Source organism: Pan paniscus, chromosome 15 (genome assembly GCF_029289425.2).
Source record: "Pan paniscus chromosome 15, NHGRI_mPanPan1-v2.0_pri, whole genome shotgun sequence".
Lineage (NCBI taxonomy): Eukaryota > Metazoa > Chordata > Mammalia > Primates > Hominidae > Pan > Pan paniscus.
In genome coordinates, this window is record NC_073264.2 from 100,565,585 (window position 1) to 100,588,319 (window position 22,735).

The window sequence follows — 22,735 nt, forward strand, 5'->3', positions numbered from 1 at the left end:
ATTCACCAGAATCTCTAGCCTAGGTGTTCATCCAGCCCCTTACTTTCTTTAGCATTTCCTTGCTGTCACTGGTTTGGAATTACTGTTACTGACTTGATTCTTCTGTTTCTACTACTACCATAATCAGGTTTTTGGGATATTGTTAGAAGCAGACAGCGTTGCTGGGTTACAAATTCTACCTACTCCCTGAGTGATAGTCAGGGTAGACTGACAATAAGAAGATGATCGTCAGCATAGACACACACAAAAAAGAAAATCTCGTCTTAAAAGCCAAGCCTTGATTTCAAGACTTTATTTTTAAAAAGACATTAACTGTAATATATATCATAAACAACTTTGTAGTGTTAAAAAATAGAATTTCTTAAATTCTACTCCAGTAAATTTCCCATGAGATCTTATAATTACAATGGGAAACAGTTCAACAAGAGTGCAGAGTGCAGAATGTCAGGAACATAACCACTGTAAGACAAAGTACCAGCATCCTGAATAAACCTTCTACAGGTTAGCAATGTTTCTGCCAGGACTGTGGTAGGTTAAAAAGTATGTAGTCGTATTAGGGAAAACACCGCATTGGTTGTCATCAATTTCTTTATTTTGAGATAAACTAACCTCTTTTTTTTTAACACTTGGTAGGGGAAAAGGAATTGTTTTATCCCATTTACATGGAAGCTAAACAAAAACCAATGTGCAGATGAGTGTGTGAGGTGCCAATGGATGGACGCTTCGCTAGGGACCACGGTGGCCTGGTGGCGGCCTCAACACCATCAGGTGGACCATGGGGCTGGGGGTAGGGCACTGCTCACCTTGCTACAGAGGTTCCTGGGTTAATTCTTTTTGTTTGTTTAGAGTAAAGCCAAGCATTATTGCTTTAATTTTATTAAAAAGAACTCTAATAATCAATTGAGTTTGGGAACAAATGATCTCATTCAAAAAAAGAAGAAGAAAAATACTACAGTCAGATATTAAAAGCTATTTGAAGGTTTCTTAAATTTCAAGCTTACGGTCAATTTAAAATAACTCTGAAGAAAAACAAAACAAAAAATGTAAAATTATATTCATTAATGAAAATAAGTTATAAAACATGCTATTATGTTTTAGTATTCATTACTAATTAAATTAACCATATCTAAATTAAGGCCAAAATGTAATTATAAAAATGGAACTATTCTTTCTTGCCACAATTTAAATACTTTTAAGATTCAAGAACATACTTGTTGCTAGACCTTCCCAAATTAGCACTAGGATATTCTGTCTTCAGTGTCTGGCGCACACTACGTGTGTTCTGGCCATTCCAGGGAATTCAATGTGAAATAATCATTCACGGCATTTCTTTATTCTATTTATAATACTGCTAATAACAAGGAAAGCTGACAGAGAAAAGATGAACATAAAACCTAATCAAACAGTATACTAGTATAAAGTATGATATTTCAAAATGATCTGAAATGTATCATACTTCTGCCTACTAATATCAGGAAATCCTTATCAGACAACCCTCTCACAGAGCACAGAGCGCTTCACCTATGCTGCTGCCCGGAATCCGAAGAATGTGGAGAAACAGAGCCTGCCTCCACCTCTTCCCAGCTGTGGGGGACCATAATAATACAACTTCCTCCTCCCCAGGCTTCCCAGGTATGATGATGCCAGCTGACTCCTGCAGTCAAGGGCGAGGAGCCCAAGGCATGAGCCCCCACCTCCCGCCCCACAGCACCAGGGAAAGCAAGTAACAAACACAGGTTCATAAACATGGCCAGGGATTCGTCAGCCCATCAGGGGAAGGGACCGGGGACAAGAAAGAATCAAAGGTACAGAACTGGAAACAGAGTGTCAGCAAAGAAAAGAAGACACAAAAGGGGAAATGAGAAATATGATTTTTTTCCCCCAATAAATGAGCATTTTAAAGAGAATAAGTAAAAAGAAACTTTGGTTTAGTCTGTGGTACAATAAGATAAGAAAATGAATGTTGAGGCTGGAATTATGGCTTAGCAAACACATGTAGTTCACTGTGGCTTTTGAAAATGGTATAAGATTCAAGCTCCCAGTTTTCAGTATTAGTCAATGCAGTAAAAGAAAAATACCAGCTTCTATTTGTGGGCGGTGGGGAGGAGTGGCCGGTTCGGTTTTGTTTGTTCCTTTTGGAGGGAGGCAACAGGGGGGAGTACGATGGGTAGGTGGAATAACAGCCCCCTCCCAAAGCTTAGCAACAACAGCCTCCCAGATTCAACACAACACAGGGGAAGAGGTCGTTACCAGGCCGTTGGTGTGGTTACACATATCCCATAAAGGAATCAGAGCCAGGGTCACGCGGGAACCATCCTCTGTGGGAATTTGGTTTTGCCTCGTCATAACAGAAGAGACTGCCCACCTATAACAAGATAAATAGTGACTTAAGGTTGGGACATTTAAAAGCCAATTGCAGTAACAAATAACATAACCAAAAATTTAGGTTTGATCTCTTACAAACGTACAAAGTCTTTTCCTAAGTAACAAAAGTAATGTTTGGCCTTCATCATCATTTAAAAACAAACCCAGGGTTTGAAAGAGCCAGGGGAAATGCAGGAGTGAGTGTTTAAGGCAGACTGTTCCCAAGAAGCAGAGCCAGAAGGAGGGCTTTGCGCAGGGCTCAGGCCCCTTCCCGGATCTTCGTGACTCACAAAATCCACTCCCCGACACCCACCAACCCAACCCTCTTTTGCCCAAATGCTGACTCTGCACCTATTTTAAGCCTCATTGAAAAGCAAACCATAAAACTCCTTTCTGATCAGAAATCCTCTATGAATTGTAAGAAATGTAAAATGTGACTTTTTTATTACACTGTGCAGTGAATTAAATCTCTCCGTTCAAAAAAAGTCCCCATTTTACACTAACATAGTCTTTTTTAAATAAGAAAAGAAAAATCCATAGGACCACCCAACACTAATGTTAATCTCAAGTAGCATTTGGCTACCTCAGCTAATCCCCTGCCATGACAGGTTAATGGCAATTTCTACATGGCTATGAAAATGCTGATACTTATCCAAGCTGCTCCTGATAACTTCTGAAAGATGAGCTCTGTTTGGATGCTTTAACGGTCACAGCAGGTCACTTCTCACTGAAGCCCTTCCCTCCCTTCCAGGATCCCACTTCACTTAGAAACCACCCTCAATACACAGACACACACACAGCCCACACCAACCTGTAGTCCTCGTAAGTGAAAGAATCCTTCAAGGGCAGTTTGTTGGCATGAGGATGGGTCTGGGAATTAGAAGTTTTAGAAAGCAGAGGTGAAAAGAGAAAAAGGGAAAACAGAAATCAGTCAGCAGAATTTCATTATTTAGCTGCCTAACAGATCCTAACAAGAGCCAAATGAAGCAGGCGGCGTCCAGCCACGCTACAGAGGGATCATCGCGCTGTTATGCTCTCATACATCACTGTCAACTTAATTTGTTGTGCCCAGCAGCCGCCATAAATCTGCTTCTTCATATTTCGATACTAGCACCCACAGACAACGCGCAAAACACAATTTAAGGTGGACCGACTTTACAAAAGGCAGGCACGCCTACGCGATGAGCACTGGATCTAAGCAGAAATGCAGAGCCGCCCAAGCCAGGTCCATCCTGGCCCCGCTCTGCACCTCATGCCATGATGTACCGCACAGGCCTTCTGAGAGGGTTCAAATCCCATGTCAACAAAAGGAAAAATTAAAGGCACTCTAATCGGTTGAAAGCTCTTTCATTTCTCTCCGACTTAAGTCATTTCATGGGAATCAACTTGTTCGCACATGAATCATATACACGGCAAATGCGGATCAAGCACGGAAAATCAGGAGAAGTGCAGGTCTATGAGACTATAAAATAACTTCACAAACACATAGGATAACGACAAAACAGATCAGCATATTTAAATTTTACTTCTTTCCTGGACAAAAGAACATTTGGTAAAAATACTAAAACTTCACTTTTATGAGAAAATTATATAGATTTCATATTCTCTCTTCACCACGTCCTCCACTTTAGGCCTTTCAAGCACTTAAAAACTTTGTCTCAATTAAGAAATTAAAAGCTGTAATAGTACAATTTTGATCTTCAGTTTCAATTACAGTCTGATAGACAGATTGTAGTAAGTGATCAAATGAACAAATGGTTATTTCTGAGATACAAATGAAATCCTGCTGAAGCCGGGTCTCCGCACCACTTTTAATGCAGGAAGCTCCATGTAGCCTGCAGTTTTCACTCCTGACGCATTGGCATCACAAGTGCACTGTAATTTATCATCGCTCACTGTAATGTACTCGCTGGCACCCTACGCAGGACAGTAGGGGATGAGGTAAAAGTAGCTAAAACCGTAAATCAATTAGAAAACAAAAGCTTGTGCTCAGTGCGCAATTTTAGGCAAATTATGTATTACAAAAGGCTGCCAACTGAGTGTTAGTTTTGCTAAAGTTCCTTCACTTGCAATAAAATGAAACTTCGCATTACCCGATCAACTGGGAACTTTGCACATCCTGCCTGTTTTCATACTCTAGGAAGTGGGAAAGTGTTGTTTTTGTTATTTTTACGTATTTTAATTCATTTAAACTGTAGAATTAAGCTGTAGAAAGTTAGTAAATTCCAATGCTAAATCTCTAAGTCTAAAAATTTGGAGCCCCCACTAAGAAGTCTGACTTATTAAATGGCAGAAAAGATGACAATATTCAAAACTGGAATGCTAAATCTCAAAATGCTAAATCTAAAAATAACTTCAAGAGTCTTCTAACTCTCAAATTTCTTTAAGTAGCCTTGGACCCTACACAACTATCCAAACATGGGTGATCTCCATCAAGAGATGGAAAATTAACTCTTCAAAATGTTTCTCTTCCTGCTATTCATACACATTTCTTACCCAACATATAAGTCCATGCTCACAGTCCTGATGAAATCATTTAGGGGAAAAAAAAAAAAACACTCAAGAAAAAAATGTGTCACTGCATTCTTCAGATTTTGAAGATCATTTTGGCTGCATGGTTACATAATATTTGCAGAATCTGTTAGAAATAGTTGTTCTTATCTTCTTAAGAAATAGGCTGTACACACTGTACATAAATCTGGTTAAAAAAAAGATTCTGCCACTGACACATGCACTTAACAGTGACACTAAAGCAAAATGTGACACTAACGGAGAAAGGAAATAACTCTCTCCACAGAGCTCTCATTACTGTGACACTACCGCCACCTACTGGCATCTTGGGAGAGTAGATTACAGTCGCAGAGTTCTTGATATTTCCCAGGGCAAGGCCCTTAAAGCAACTTACTGTAAACCAAAAACTGGGCTTATCAAAAACAGCTACTACTTCAGCTTTACCCAACTAAAATTTGGTTTCTAAAAAGAAAAATCTCTGCTATCTCTAAAAACTATTATATAATAGTTTTATAAGAATCTTGAGACATTCAAATATCAAAAATATTCATAATTTAAAAATATTTAATTTTGAAAATAAATGGTTTTACTTATTCTGAAGAATTGAACAAGGATAAGACAAATGTCTATGCCAAACAATTTTCATTTAAGCTCAATGTATTAAAAACAAACAAACAAAAAAAAACCTTTTTTCCCTGTTGAAGACCAAGTTAAAACACATCTTCCAAAAATTATTAATCTGAAGTTACTGGAAAGTTCCTAAAATATCCTTAGATGAAAATCTTTAAGCGCATACGTTATACAAAAGATAACTGAGCGTTCCTCACTTAATGAAGCAAAGTGGTGCTTATAAAGGTTTTGATTACAATAGCCTTTTCACTAGAAGACATTCCTAGCTTGCACTTTTAAAATAAAAATATACAATTAAAACAGAAAACGTACTCTCTGCAGCCAATTGGTTTTAGCTTCCAAACCAATTGTAACTGTAGATTCCAAGACACAGACACACATGGGATGGGTGAGGAGGGTCCCTGAGAAGCTTCTGCCTGCCACTGTCAGAAAGACGACAGTGAGAGGGCCTCTCAGGCATGGGGGGCCCAGCAGCAGCGGCAATGGGGTCTCCTGAAGCGCTACCTCCCCTCAGCCCACACCTCCCAGTAAATACAGGCGGAGAAACTAGCCACGGATTTTCTCCAGATTTTTTAAGTGATTAATATTTTTACTTTCTTGAGCACAATAAATATATGAAGATGGAGAAATGAACCATTGCCGTGGCTCATAATCAGACCTGAAGCACTACAGAGCCAGGCAACCCAGGGACGCACTCTTCCCCTTCCCTCTTCCAGCAAAACGAGGCATTCCATGTTGAGACACAGTAATATTGTACCGAGTACAAAATAATCACTACGTTTGGGAAAGATTAATATCTAAAATTGTTTGTTTGGCTTCAATAAAACAGAGCAATATTGCTAAATATGTAAGTATGACATTTTGAAGAATTTACCATATTGCATGGGTCTGGTAGCTATGCTTAAGGAAATTAAAAACCACTACAGTCAGCATATTTGATCCTTATTAAAGTTCCGTCTTGAACTATCACTCACATAAAACAAAAATAAACCAAGAAGAAATTTAAATAAAACCTATGGATTATAAGTGTTTGAAGATGAAAAAATGAACAATATTCTGGCTTTAAAAAATTGATTTAGCATGCAGCTTCTCTTTATAGTCCCTTGATAAAAATGAAATCTCCCTAACAAACACTTAATAAAACCTGTCAATATCTCTGGAAAGAAAAATGACACAGATGCATTAAGTATTAAATACCCTTGGAAAAAGTCACATATTCCATGAATTTTTGATGTACTATCTTGACATTAATGTAAAACCTTGATATTTATAATTGACAGATATTTAATAAAGTATAAAAGAAGATGGCTGCTGTGCGGCATGCAAATGTTCCAGGGTGATCAGAAATGAGAGATACAGACATGCACTTAAACTAAACAAACAGTTAATATGTGTTACACAAATCAGCTGCAGGCTTATTTTAAGCTCATACAACAAACCTTTGTGGAGAACTAAAATAAGCAGAATTCATTATTATGTGAATCCCTAATTCAGAAACATCTAGTACGTGAAACAGCTTTGAAACATTAACAGCTCTGCACAGGAACAAAATACATTTGCGTTAAGGTTTTTTTGTTTTTCATGTTTTTTAAACATTTAACAATAAGCATTTTAAAAATAAAATAAAGGTATTTCCATAAATACATGGAGAGGTGTTTCCTAAAACAATTCTCAAAAGGCCATATTTAACCTAAAGAATCAAAATGCTCTGAAGAAAAAAATATATTAGAACACACAAATGGCCTCTAAGACACAAACATTTCCCAAAATCAGATATTTACTTTTCTAAAGAATATTCTTCTCTACCCAGACTGATTTTTACTTAAAGAAAAACAAGTTGAACATATTAATCACCTTCAATGAGGCATTTAACTATACAAAAAGGAAAGTTGCTCATAGAAATGACTCTTCTAAATACTGTATGTTAAAGAATTTACATCCTGCCATAATGCAAAATTATTAATTTCAAATATATTTATGGAAGAATTCAGTGACTCTGCCCTGTTTGATGACTATAGTATCAGAAATGACAAAATATAATTTAGAAGTTGCACCTAGCTTGTTCTGATAAAAAAACCATAATGCCATGCAATTAAATTTTTCTGACTAAAATCCAGCTGGATCTTGTTTTGCTTCACTCCTTAAGCATACATTAAAAGAGATAGTCAGGGACTATCTCTTTTAATTAGTCAGGGACTAATTAGCCAGGAACAGACACACCTAACTCACGTGATGGTTTCATTTTCCTTCCTTCTGCAAGGATGAGATCAGTCACAAACTCTCACATTTGGCCTTTTAGGGTGGATGCAATTTTGCAAGTTTCAGAAATGTGACCCTATCTCACATAACCAAGGGATCTCTGGTCTGACAAATTCCTGGGCAGGACAGCCTGTGGCATCCTCCCTAGGCCCACTGTGGATCCATGGCCTCAGCAAATACATGTGCTTTGTAAAAATTAAGGAGAAAGCGGAGGTGCAAAAGACAGCTCCATCGGCCCATCCTATAGGCCTATAGAGACCCCCTTCCTCTTCAAAGCAATACTGCACCAATCAGAGAGAGAATGGGAGCAGAGAGAGAGTAAGAAGATGGACATCCCCAGAAGGAAACAGAGTGAGGAGAAACGGGAGAAGATAAACAAAAAGAAGAAAGCTGAATATTGGAAAGATGGAAAAGATGGCAGGTAGGAGAAAAATTTACACTAAATACCTTGAGGTTTCCCCTTTCCACCCCCAAATGCAGGCTCATAAGCAGCAGCATGCAAGACAGCGAGTTTCTAGAAGGCTGATCAACCCGTCTTCTAAGTGGATATAATACAGTTGAACAGAATGACAAATTGCAAAGTATCTCTTGAATTGAAAATTTAGTTTTGATGACCATAAATCAGAATCAAAACATGGTTCACATGTTCAGCTCTTGAGGGAAAAAAATCAATTTTTAAGACTTTTATTTTTAAGCACAGATTATATCCAACTCTTCAGGGAATTTTTCATCATAAAGTTCTTTGAATTCACTTGATATGATGAAATAAAAATTTAAATACATCAATACACACTGAATTAAGATTTTCTGCCTTTCACTTATATATAATTTTTCTATGACAAATGTGTATTACCTTATAATTTAAAAAACTTAAATTAAGAAAATGAAATTAGTGGAGAAATAACATTGTTCAATAAATTTATAAAATTATGATGGAAGAATTTCTCCCATTGGAAGACAATGAATGTATAATCTACATCCAGTTAAATTTAATTAAAATTTGTTGAAACATGGCAAAAGATACATCTGTTTAAAAACCTTTTTATTAGCTACCATTTGTATACTCTATGATGGGCAACCAATTATGAACCAAATTTAGTGATAATCAATATTTTTGATCATCAATTACTCAACAAATATTTATTGACTTAGAAAAAAAGATGAAGATAGGTTAAGACTAGAAATTCATTCATTCAACACATACTTCATTTCCTGAGCACCTCCTAAGTGGAAGGCACTGTACATCACTGATATCATCAGGGGGTAACTGCCTAGCAGTGAAGACAGATAAGTGACCAAAAAACCACAAAAGGACGGTAGGCAAGGTCGTGCAAATCCCTCTTCTTCTGGGCCACCTTCTCCAATCTCCAGGTCCCTGTTGATCCTCCTGCCCTGTTCCTGCCTTTCCCACTCTGGCCTCAGTCTGCCCCTCACAACTGCATGCGCTGTGGCCATTTGATTAGCATCTCTTCCCCTCCAGTCCCCACAGGCAGGCTCAGCAAGGCAGGGACCATGTCTTCTTTGACCACCTGTGAGTACCCAGTGCCTTGCTCAGTGCCTCATTCAAAGAATTCCTCTTCTTTTTTAAAATTTTAAAATTTATTTTTATTTTTAACTACACCTGCTGGAATGGGACAAAAAAATCTTCTTTCTCCAAGTGACAAGATACACTTCTACTCTTTTTCCTGGGACAGCGGAGGAAAGCTATGACTCCAAAGGTGCTGCTGAGAGGCTGCACCAGGGACTGGCAACCCCAGGGGAATCTGATCTCCACATTCCTCTTCAGAAAGCTCCAGCCCATGTGGGCACCCCTGCCACACCAAAGCAGTGACCATAGGCTTCAAAAAACACAGCTTTCCACATCCTTCTATGTTCCCTCTTATGAACAGAATATTCTTCTACCATCTAGGGGCCAGAGAATCTTCTCATTTTTTTCCCCAAATCTCTCTTTAAACACATTTGAGAAAGCTCTATTCTAAGAATCCAAAGAGAAACAACACAGATCAAGCCCACCAGTCCTCTGTACCAAATGGTCACCAAATCTTGCCCCACCCCCAACTCACCCCAAACATGTAGCACACACCCTTCGAATAGGTGAGGCTGGGAACCTGCCAGGTCATCCAAGCATGCTGCCCAACCACTTGTGCTGCCATTTCCTCACTGGAAAAAGCCGGGCGAGGGCGGGGGGGCGGGGGGCAGCGGGAGGTGCAGACAAGCTACTGCTGTCTTCTTTAAAGACAGTAAATCTTTCGTTTCTTTGCCTTTTCCCACCCCCACCCCCAACATCTCAATCTGCTGACTGACTTAAGGACTCTAAACGATGACCAAGCCTCATTCTCTGGTCTGCAAAAAGTCAACTCCACCAATCGATCAATGCTTATTCAAAAGATATATATACTTCCAACTCCTCCATCTTATTAAAGAAACTAGAAATAAACAGAACGGTAAAAAGTTATTATTTTATAAGCAGGCTAGAGTGTATCAAAAAAGCAGGCTAGAATTATGTATTATCACCAGTTTCATAATATATTGTTTTAGTTTTAATTTCAGCAATTTTGGGTTTCAATAATTCAGGATAACTACGTTGGACTCTGTTTAAATGAGTCAATCTAGCATGATCAGTCATTTACAAGAGTAGTTGTAATCAGTAGTAGTAATCAGTCATTTACAAGAGAATGTTAGGACCACCATAATGAAACCAACTTCCTTTATAAGGTAACTGACATTCAGAACATGTAGATAAACTCCTGTCCTAGAAAGGTATGACCTCAGCTTGGTATATAAGAAAGCTCTCTGTCATCTCCATGAGAAACAGTGGGAGAGGGAGACAGACACTAGCAGTCATCATTTGCTGAGCGCTCTGTGCCGGGCACTCTATCGAGAACTCTATGTGCATATAATTTAATCATCTCAATTCCTATGAAATGGCACTTATTAGCCTCATTCTACAGATGAGGAAACTGAGGGAGACAGACATTAAAAGCGTACCCAAGTTTACCCAGTTAATAAATGATGAGGCTAGGCAACAACCCAGACAAGAGTTTTCTGGAGTTTACTTCAAGGCAGAGGATATCTAGTTGTCCTACTTTTATAAATAAAGTCTTATAAAGTCTAATAAAATCAATATATTTTTGCTTGGTGAAATTCCAGAAAAATGCTTGGTAAATACTGTTCTCATTTAAAATTCACTATAGAGGTATTATAAAAGGCATTATGAAGTTTAAAGGCAGGCAACATTAGCAAAACTAAGACAGTGAGTCTATTATTTCCCGCACCATCAGAAAGAATACCATGTTTAGCTGTTAAGTCTTCGGTCATAAAATCTCAGCCCTGGATGGTAACTTAGATTGCCTGGTCTAATTCTGTTCACCATGCACATGAAGAAGTTTGGACCAGAAAACATATGTATCAAATACATGTATGAGAGAGGTCATATTTGGCATTTTCTTCACTAGAATGACGCCACATCGATGTCCCAACAATTTCCAATATTCCATCATCTGGAATTCTATCATTTTTCTGATAACTCTTAACAGCCTCAAAGACACCCCACAGCTTTGCCAATCATTAAACCAGTATATCAAGTTATTATACTAGCATTATCTTTTTGGCTACTTTCAACTCTCCTTATTGTCATGTTGTTAGGGAAATGAACTTTGGTCCCTTAAACATTCTGCTTTTAAGCCTAAAGGAAGTTGAGTAGTCTATGGGGAGCTCATGAGGAATGAGCTCTAGGGGTGCACCACAGAATCTGAGAACCCTTCTCTGTAGACTGTTGGGGTTCTAACAAAGACAAGCCAAATCCTGATGTAATAAGTCAATCCCACTGATTTAGGAGGACTGCCACAACTGACTGAGCCTGAGACAGCCACATTCTCAAAGAGCACCATCTAAATCCACACATCACATACACTGCCTTGTCACCAGCTGCCAGGAGTTTACTTAGGTAAATCTCACTGATAACAAAATCTAAGGTAAAGGTCCCCACTGTACCATACCGGGCTGCTGGTCACAAAGGAGGGAAGTGGGGATGCAGGGAAGAAAACACAGCTCAAAAACCCTTCCCCCATCAAAGGCTCAGTGTGCGGCTCTGTGGAGCCCCGCGGCCCCCCAGGCGCCTGGGGACAGAGGGTTTGTGGACACCAGCAAGTCGCAGATGCGCTGGCTCTGCTCCTCCACCTCAGGAAGCTCAGTTACTTGAGGGAAGCAGTTTCCAGTTATTCATATTCCCTCCTTTTCTCTATTCCCCACGCTCAAAGAGTGTTCAAAAGGTACCAATCAAAGAGAAAATCTGCAACACTGTCCCTGGGTTGTTCTAGATACAGCCAAATTACTGTTCTCACCTACAGCAGGGAGGTGTAAAGGCCTTTCAGAGGGAAGTAACAAAACTTCTTTGTTTATAATATACAGTCACTGAGAAAGAGCTATAGCTCTCAAAATCTAAGTAACCTTTTTTTGTATCCTCTGAGAAGGGAACCCTCAAACATATGACCCTGAAATTTGACAAATAAAATGAATATTTTAACATTACTAGTAAAATGTCCCATTAAAACAGCAACGAACTGAATTATAGGATTATAATTTATTAGAGTCAAAATAGAATGGTATTATAGTAAGTCAAGACACTTGAATAACCAAACATAATTTAAAATCTCCATACCTTTGGGTAGAGTACCTGAGAGGTTTGTTATTAAGCAAAACTATTTCATATTATCTTCAGTTGATTTTTTTAATTGCCTTTCTCATTTCATTAGGAGTCCAAAATAGATACCAGAAGGCTCTTAAGCACTGTTACGCAAAAAAAAAAAAAAAAAAAAAAAAGAGCAGGCACTAAGATGCCATCAGTACTTGCTATTTCTCCATTAGCATTAAGATATGTTAGAAAAAAAGTCATTCACAGTACTTCCATAAGTACTGTTAAAGGTACACTCTGTCTTAAACTGAACAGGGTAAAATCTGGAAGAACAAAGAAGCAAGGCCAAATCACACAGAGTGCACCCACCTGTACCTAGTTTCTCTTATGAGAACGGCCAAGGGATATCCAAGTAGCACAAGTTAGAAAATTCAAGTCTGATTACTTCCTTTTTCATAAAAATCATACTTTGCCTTATATTTTCTTAATTAAATGCTCTACTGATCAATAGTGGTAAAATGGATTTCACTCTCTTTTTTTTTTTTCCAGAGGAAATACTATCTCACATTGTTAAGAATGATACCATTTTGTTGGAGCATTCAATTTCTGGAAACAAATTTTCAATGAAAGAATAGTTTAATCAGTGCAGATCTTTTAAGCACTACCTAGAAAACAGGTAATTATTAAATTGTCCACCTGGGATAGAATGCAGGAAATCCAATAGACTGACTTAAGCTATCTTTTACTATAAGATGTTTGACTATAGTCATAGATGAGAAAAGACTTCAGAATTGGGTTTTGAAATCCAGGTCAGCTGACTCCCAACTCGGAGCCCAGAAACTTGGAGAGCTCTTACATTCAGGGGACAGGAATGGTAGGGTCAGAAAAGCCTGGAGATTCAGAAGAGCAGGAAGAACGAAGCAGGAACGTGGGGAGGATGAGGGGACTGGGCAGGGAGAGAAGCCAGACCCCAGGCCCTCCCAGAGGGCATCACACTTCAGGGCGGGGAGAGCCAGGCTGCTGGGGCTGGAAGAACTCTCAGTGTGGAATGTTCTTGATAAATGTTGCGATTAAAGGTGGAAGACAGACAGGACATCATCTCAAAGGCATGGGGGCTGTCTGTAAACCAAGGGGATAAAGCCAGGACAGAAAGAAAGAGTGAAAACACAGGGCCAGTGTCGCTGAGCTCCTGACCTGAGTTCCTGACCAGGCCCCAGGGCTTCCCTTAGCTCTAAGGGGGGTCCCTTCCTCAGAGGGAGGGGAGGAGAGGAGGACATAAGAAACCCAGGTGGAGACAAAAGGAAAGGAAGTTCTTGTCACATGGTCTCAGTTTTCTCAGCAGTGCAGGGATGAGGGGAGCCCAGGAAGAGCTGAGACACAGAGACCCTGAATCTGTACCCAGGGAAGTGAGAGAGAAGCTGGTAAGACACAACTGTGCCTTTCTCCAGGCAGGAAGGAGACTCACCGGCCAGGCTGAGAAGGCTAGACTCACCTTGCACTAACTGTTACGGCACCTGGAAACTTCACAACACTCAGCACCCGGGAGCAGAAGCTGAGAAAGGGGATGGTGGGGAGGACACGGGGCTTCGGAGGGTGCCCTATAGAACAGGAGGGATGAGGCAGTCCAGAGGGAGGGCTGATGGACTAAACCACAGCAAACCAGTTTCACTTCTCCCTACTTCTTTTAAATTAAACTGCACCAGACCAAAAGAAACAGGACTACAAATAATAATGGTTAATTTATGCACTGGCACACAAAATAACACTCTAGCAGGTTTGCTGAACTAAGGAGTCCTACCCTCTACAAGATGGTTAGCCAACTATCTTGCCAAAGTCAGAGGGTCAAGGAGGAACTCCGCCATCCACGTGCATACCTTGGTGTTTACCTCTCCTAGAGTAGGAGCCACAAGGGGTTAGGCACATGCAAGAACACGAAAGGCCTGCCAGCGGGCACTGGGAGCTGCCGTGTGGCCCAGCAGAGCCAAGTGGTTAGAGCACCTGCCTGGCATCTAGCCCTGCAAAGCACAGTGCCAGCTCTGAACCTGGAAGACCTGGAGCAAGTGCCTAAGGTTTCTGTGCTCAGTGGAACATTCTCAGCAAACAGTAAGCAGTCAGTAGGCGTCAGCTGTTATTAGTCTTTAGTTTCTGCCATAATCGCTTTGTACACGGCAGGTGCAGAAGGGATTATCTCGCTCTAAGCAAGGCACTGGCAGATGCCTAGAAATGGACCTCCATTTAAGTGTCAGAAAATAGCAATCCAGCTACCTCTTTTGCAAGAAACATAAGACAATGTGGAGTTTAGATTTAGCCTCCAATTACTCAGGCTGTAGAAGATGGTACAGAAGAGAATCTCTTCTTAAGCACTTAATGAATCTACTGCAAAAAGAAAAAAAATCTGTTTTCCCATCTGTACTTCCAGACATATATAATAAAGTGACATTTTCCAACATAGGTTTTTCCAGATCATTAGCTTTGTCAGTTAAGACTCTATGCTCAGCAAAATGACCATTATTTTTCCTATTTACCTTTTAATTTCTAAAAAAAACAAGCTGTTGTATTAACCTAGAGGTAATCTTAGATTATTAATCCCTAAAAAAACTTGATGTGGAAAACAGTTCAAGCCCTCCTCCCCCAAACATACACATTTTCACAACTTTCCAGACTGGAATAATAATCCAATTATTGGAATAATCCGCCCCCCCATCCACTTAGCCAAATCCTAAGACAAGGTTTAAGATTCCTTTGCCTTCAAATCTACATATGACCTCCAGTGACCTCTAAATGTCTAACCCATGCAGTCTACAAAATACCACGTAGCACTCTGGTTTATGCCACGTGAAATTGCTCCTGAGTTGCTTCATGGATTTCATTCATTCATTCACTCATTCAACAAATATTCAGAGCACCCACTCTGAGTGAAGTGGAAAACCAGGGAGCAAGACAGACCTGGCTTCTGCCCTCACAGATCTTCCCGTCTGCTGGATGGTGGACACTGACAAATAGTCACAAACAGGAAGGAAGCAACAACAGGGAACAGGTGCTGGGGTGTGCAGAGCACGGAAAGCAGCAGAGCAGCTGAGGCCTGAATGTGGGGAGAGGGCGGAAGGGGACCCAGCAGAGAGAGTCCTTAGCTCTCCTGCTGGACCTGGCAAACAGAAGTTGCTGATAAACATGAACTGACTCCATATTCACCATTGCCACTTCCTATTTTCCCCAGAAGTCATAATCGTAGGTTGGAAGAAAAGTAAGAGACTGCCCATCTAGTAGTGATCACTGACCAATGTGTAGATTCCCTTTAAAATTTGCCCTTTATTTATTTTTTAAGGTGTCCTCTCCCAGGTGGGAGCATATTTAAATTCACACCAGAACGGCCTGCCAAGCTCAGAAAAGCAAGTTCCCAGGTTCAGTTCCTAGGTTCAGGATCATCCCAGCCTCCAAAGTGTCCACTTACACCTCGCTCGGCCAAGGAGGGCAGAGGCCTTGCCTTTCGTATTTACCTACTCCCCACCTTCTGCCTCCCCCACACTGCATGCCCCACATTCTGCAATCAGTAACTCAGGTGGGGACGCAGGGAGAAGCAGGAGGTGATGTCAGGGTTTTACTTGGCAGGCAAGAGAGCGTGGGGGGCAGCTGGGGAGCATCCGGAGCGCCTCCTGTCATGTTCCTATGACGAGGCTGCTAACTTTCCCAAGTGTGGTCATTTTGCAAATTAACCTTTTAGCTCGAAAAATAAAGCTAGGTACTTCAAATTATTCACAGAAACTTAATGGTGCACATGATGCTGACAAGGAAAACATACCTTTGTATTACGAAACAGACAACTTCTCCATTTGACTGGAAGATGCCCACTGACTTTCAGTGAAAATAAGTTACCCCATCATAAGGATAACCAAAATAACCACATCTTTTAGCCTTTAACTGCTTAAAATATATGCCCATGTTTTAAAAAACAGGACATAATGAAATAAATGTAATATTTACTGTGCTACTCTTGTGAGTAAGGGTGAAAACTGTAGGATGAACTATATCTGCAAAAAAGTAGGAAAAGGAACAGGTGTTAAACTTTCAAGAAAGATTTTGCTTAATCTCAAAAGTTATCAAAGTAAAATAGCTATTATTTTATAGAAAACGATAAAGGAGGCCAAGGCATAAAGTGGTATAATTTTATCCTTGATGTACTAATGCACATTTCTGCAGCTTCAGAGCCACTTTAATCTCATCTTAAAGCTTCCCAGCAAAGCTTCGTCCGTCAACTCCCCAAACCTGCACTGTGTGTCTGCTGCGTGCAAGGCATTGTGGGGGGACAATGAGCAAGATGAGTTCCCTGCTTTTAAGGAGCTAACGACTTTGGAGCAGGGAGCCCAGACAGGCTAACTGTGACGTGTCACACCAGGATACATGACACGTGCTGGAATTCAGAAAAGAAGCTGCAGTCACTGTCGGGAAGAGGGGGATCTGGCAATGACTCACAGAGGAGGTGGCATGCGAGTTAAGTCTCTAAAGATGGGCAGGATTTTCCATGTGGGAAGGGAGACATCCCAGACAGAGAGTACCGGAAATGGCAGAGGCAGGGAAAGGAGGGCTTGTTAAGGGAAGCTGAGCAGCTGGGGTTTGCAGAATCAATTGGCACACAGAGGGATGAAAAGGTGCAATGCCAGTGCAGTCCCAACACATGAGGCCCTGCAGAGGGTGGCACAGTGCCCACGGCAGGAGCATTAGAGTATTAGCTATGTGGCCCCAAGCAGTGCTACCCATCTGGTCTGTTACTTCACATGTAAAATGAAGACAATCCCTGCTACCAGAGTTTGCTGGCACTTGAGAGGTGTCAGTAAGTTAGTATCCATCCAGGAACAAGGACTTTGTAGACACTGAGCACCCCCTGGTCTTCAGCATTTAGGAAAAGTAATCTGCCAAAGGATGAATCAAAACAAGTGGTGGAGGGGTTGGGTGCAGTGGCTCACACCTGTAATCCTAGCATTTTGGGAGGCCCAGGAGGGCAGATCACTTGAGGTGAGGAATTCGAGATCAGCCTGGGCAGCAGGGCAAAACTCCATCACTACCAAAAAATACAAACATTAGCTAGGTGTGGTGGCACACACCTGTAGTCCCACCAACTCGGAAAGCTGAGGTGGGAGGATTGTTTGAGCCAAGGAGGTGGAGTTTGCAGTAAGCCGAGATCATGCCACTGCACTCAGCCTGGGTGACAGAGTAAGGCCCCACCTCAAGAAAAAAGAAAGAAAAACAAGTGATGGAGGAAGTGAGAAAATGTGGGGAGGGGGTAGGTGAAGTTTGAGAATCTGATAAAATCTATGGGCCTGATGTGGCAAGGAACTGAGGGTGGCCTCTAGCAACTGCCAGCAAGAAACCCAGGCACTGATGAACTGAAGCCTGCTGCCAATCACAGGAGTGGGCATGGAAGGCACCCTTCCCCAGTCACACCTTCAGATGAGACCACACCCTAACTGCAGCTTTGAGAGAGACCCTGCAGCAGACAGCCCAACTAAGCCATGCCTGCCTTTCTGACCCACACAAACTGTGAGATAATAAATGTGTGTTTTAAGCCTCTAAGAAGCAAAGAAAAAAAAAATTTTAATTATGAACTTCTGGGTGTACTTCTCAAAAAAATTCACACAAACATATGACTATTAGTCAAGATGGGCTGGAATCTGCCATAATACGGTGTCTCCAGGAGTCATTTCTCACTCACTGCATGCTCCCTGGGTGCTGCCTGTGCCTCTGCTCCATGGGATCTCCACTCCATGATCCAGGAACCCAGTAAATGTTAGTGCCCTTCTGCACTGAACTGTTCTGTTCACAGGAACCAAACATATTTGCAGGAAAAAAAGAAGAAGATTTAAAAGGATGAAGAAAAAAGAAAGACACAAGGGAGGGCAAGTAAGTGACAGAACACAGACACAGGAGGCATCACACCACCAAGGGCACAGGCTGGACAAGAAAAGAAAAGTGAAGAAACGGAGCACTGGTGAGACGCAGGGGAAACTCTGAGATGGAATGGAAAGAAGCCAAGAAACCTAAACATAAACAGAGCACCCCGATTCTCTTAAACGGGATGTAAGAGACTTTGCTTAGGGTGCGAGGCATTTGGTCTGTTTCATGATTGTCATTAATATGGTTATACCATTTCTTGTCTCTTTTGTTTCCATTTATGTTCAGCATTCACTCAGTCATCTGATAACTAACATCCTATTTCAGTCCTAAATTTATGGGTTTTGGATATATCCAAGTTCTTTGAAACATGTGCTCTGTACTCCAGACAGACACTGGCTAGTTAAAACGTGAGGAAGAGGTGCCTCAACACCAGGAGTCTTGAACAGAAGCAAATCCAATATAGAAACCCATCTGAATCTTTTTAAGTCCCAAAGTTACTTATGAAAATCAAGTAATTTTAAGGCCTCCATAAGGCCTACCTTATATGCTTAAGGATTTATTTTGGTCTCCTCAATTCCACACACCTGTTTTCATTCTTTGAAACAGATGAAAACTGTGAAGTATAGAGGAAATGGTAAGATATTCTGGAGTGGGTCCAAAGACAAGCAGTCACTACCCCCAGCCATTAAACGAGAGGGGAGGGGGAGTGAGCCCAGCCTTGATGGCTCAAGATGGGCCTGATGGGCCCAGAGAGGGAAGCCCAGGAAACAGCGTTTTCAGTAAGTTTCCCAGGTGACTTACGCTCACTCGAGTTGAATCCAGGAACCAAGTTTAGCACTGGCTCCCACTGAGGAGGAGAAGAGTAAAGAAAGATCTCTGCTCTCTGAATAAAGCCCTCCCTGCCCTGGGTGCACAGATATGCACACACACATGCACAATGGGAGTGAAGTCTGGGAGAAGCTGAATTTCACACTGAGGTTTCTGGCCCATCCAGATCTGCCCACTTGAGGTTCTGGGTCACTGAAACCCTGTCAAACAGAATATGTGAAGCTTTAATTTTCTACCTGATGCTAGTTTATATTTTCTAGTATTTTCTATTCCATGTATATATGACTTAAAATTCAAAAATAATTTCATGTTTTTAAAATAGGGAAAAAAGTCAAAGGTTTCTGACACCAGCACCAAAGACTCCAGCTATATTAATTACTTGTTCCTCAGGGTATTTAATACACCTTTGGACCTGACCTGCAAACAACAAACATTTATTCAAGAGACATTTATCAAGTGCCAAACATTAGGCTAGGAACTGTAGCCAGGAAGGGAGTTTGCTCTCAGGCCTCTAGGGGCTCACGTGGCGCCACTGAGGAAATGAGGGAGAGGAAGCAGGTGATGCATCAGCGAGTGACTGAACCTGGCACTGCTGAGCCCAGGCGCCACCTTCTCCTCTCACAGCAGATCCTCCACGAGCACCATGCCCACCTGCCCACAAAGGGCTGGCAACCAGGACTAAATATTCCAGGACAAATCTCACCTGGGTCCAGCGGACTGGTCAGTATGTGCAGACATGGGGCAGGTCCTAAATTTCACTCACTCAAATCAGCTCTAATCTAACAGTAACAATAAAAGTAACAATGAACACTGAGTGCCTACTGTGTGCCAGACACAATAAAATGTCCTAAGCATCTTCTATGTATTAACAAATGTAAACCACACAGTGGCCATCACTCCTGTTTTACAGATAAAAGGCCCAGAAAAGCCCTGCCCCAGGTCATCCAACCAGAAAGTACAGGAGATTCCAATCCTCTTCACCTAACCACCTCAAGTGCTGTCTCTGCACAAATATAACACATAATAGGGATTTTGTTAAATAGGTATTTCCACCAAGTGGGTCCCTTACATTTTTGTGAAGATTTATACTTCATGAAGTGCTCTCATACTTCTCATCCAATCTTTCCAATACCAACCTAAGGCAGTGATTGGCAACCCCATTACCACATGGAGAAACTGTGGCCAAGTGACCTGCCACCCCTTTGTGATTTACAGGCAGAGCTGTGACTCAAACGCAGGAGTTCTGATTCCAACTCTGGCACTCCTTCTAGTGCACATCATTCACAAAAACGCAGAAAAGTACAAGAGGGAGCCAGCAGTGGCCTAAAATAGCAAACATGCATTAGTAGGAATTTTTTTTTTTTTTTTTTTTTTTTTTTTTTTGAGACAGTGTTTTGCTCTTGTTGCCCAGGCTGGAGTGCAGTGGCGCGATCTCAGTTCACTGCAACCTCCGCTTCCCGGGTTCAAGCGATTCTCCTGCCTCAGCTCCTGAGTAGCTGGGATTACAGGTGCATGCCACCACGCCCAGCCAATTTTGTATTTTTAGTAGAGACAGGGTTTCTCCATGTTGGCCAGGCTGGTCTTGAACTCCCGACCTCAGGTGATCTGCCCACCTCAGCCTCCCAAAGTGCTGGGATTACAGTAGTAGGGATTTTAAAACAAGACCCTAGCGTCTAAACCTAGAGCAACTGATCCCCTTGCCAGGGTCATTCTCACACAGCAAAGCAACTGCCATCCCACAACACACACTGGATGACCACTCTACCACCACAAATTCTTATTACAAGTCAATTTTAACTCGGGAATACTATGAATCTGCTCAACATGGTCATGAATACACAGAGAAGTTTTCATAACACCACTTTTTCATCATGATCCATCTTGAATGACAGCTGTCATTCAAGAACACCTCTTCTGAAAGTACTGCTTCCCCTCCTCTAACTACCCTTAAATGGCACCACCTACTTTACTAAGATTCGTATATTTAAGTGGTCAGTTTTATGGGAGACCTGACAAGTAAAAATACACTGAACTACATGAAAAAAATTAAAGGACAAATTCCCTTCTACCTGGCAAATGTCCACTTAGTTAATCATGGCACTGAGTGCAAAGAACCCGTAAGAATCCTGATAAAAATTAACAGCATGCTTTAGAGTCCATTTATTTTCTGAATTGAATATTTTGTGCAGGAAAAAATGTCAGTATTTCAGTCTTCATTACAATTCTAATCTGAAACTTAAAAAGCAACAATGACAAAAATGCTAAATCAAGTTCTTAATAATTGAATCAAAGCAGGAAAAAAATCTCTGGTTTCTGCAAATGCCAAGCCATTTATATTCATACTTTAAGTATTGCTTTTAAGCCACCAAAAAGCAAAACTTCAGTTCCATATGCTAATATGGTCCACATAAAGCTCCCATAATTAATATACTGAGCTTTGTTCTAAACAAAAGTCTAAGGGCACAGATGTGGAATGACCAAGATTTCTCTTAAATTCTTCTCATCACATCTACAAGGATTAAGAAGAGATGGATGCAGACGTAACAGTGACACACAAAGCAACAATGCCTCCAGTAGCAAACACACAAGAACACTCTCACCATCTCATGCTGAGAGGCTCCCAGCTTCAACCTGCTGACACTCTGGGACAGACAGCTCTTTGCTGTGGGGATGTCCTGTGTCTTGCAGGGTGTTTACAGCACCCCAGGCCCAGGTGTGACAGCCAAAATGTCTCTATTCCCCCAAGGGATCAGTCATTCTTGGTGGAGAACCGGTGGGCTAAACAAGGAGTTCTTATAAAGGACACAAAAAGCACTATCTTTAAAAAATAAAACTGATAAATTAGACTTTGTTAAAATTAAGAACTTCATCAAATAATATCATTAAGAAAGTGACTAGGCAAACCACAAACTAGAAGATAATCACAAAATGTATATCTTGTAAAGGACACGCATCCAGAAGAAAAAGCCAAGTTAAAGACAGGCAATGGCAGGGAGGGGAGATGGGGAGTTAATACTTAACAGTCACAGAGTTTCTGTTTGCGGGGATTAAAAATTTTCTATGGTGGTGATGGTTACACAACATTGTCAATGCAATAAATGACACTAGTATACTTGAACATGGTTAAAATGGCAAATTTCATGTTATGTGTGTTTTACAATTTTACAAATTAATAATGTAATATACATCCCCAAAATACACACTGGATTTCCAAAACTTATAAAAACAGTGTAAAATATATTAATACTTTTTATATTAATTACATGTTTAATGGATATTTCAGGTATCTTGAGTTAAAAAATATATATTTTAAAAGTTCTTTTTTTTTTTTGAGATGGAGTCTCACTCTGTTGTCCAGGCTGGAGTGCAGTGCTGCGATCTCGGCTCACTGCAACTGCTGCCTCCCAGGTTTAAGCGATTCTCCTGCCTCAGCCTTCCAAGTAGCTGAGACTACAGGCATGTGCCACCACACCCAGCTGATTTTTTGTATTTTTAGTAGAGACAGGGTTTTACCATGTTAGCCAGGATGGTCTCGATCTCCTGATCTCATGATCCGCCTGCCTCGGCCTCTGAAAGTGCTGGGATTACACGTGTGAGCTACCACATCCGGCCTTAAAAATT

At 41.0% G+C, this 22,735-nt stretch overlaps 1 protein-coding gene across 5 annotated transcripts in view; it reads right to left on the reverse strand.

Annotated features, from left to right (window-relative positions):
* Window positions 1–22,735, reverse strand: part of SETD3 (SET domain containing 3, actin N3(tau)-histidine methyltransferase) — an 82,821-nt gene that overhangs the window by 12,931 nt on the left and 47,155 nt on the right. For 3 of the 5 annotated variants that reach the window (XM_003832847.4, XM_003832848.6, XM_008958294.4), the window contains 2 exons: window positions 3,176–3,234; window positions 2,251–2,365 (listed from right to left, as the gene is read on the reverse strand). The exons of the other annotated variants lie outside the window; for them this stretch is intronic. In XM_003832847.4, coding sequence (XP_003832895.1) covers window positions 2,251–2,365; window positions 3,176–3,234 — 174 coding nt within the window. The remainder of the gene's footprint in view (window positions 1–2,250; window positions 2,366–3,175; window positions 3,235–22,735) is intronic. 5 annotated transcript variants of the gene reach the window in all.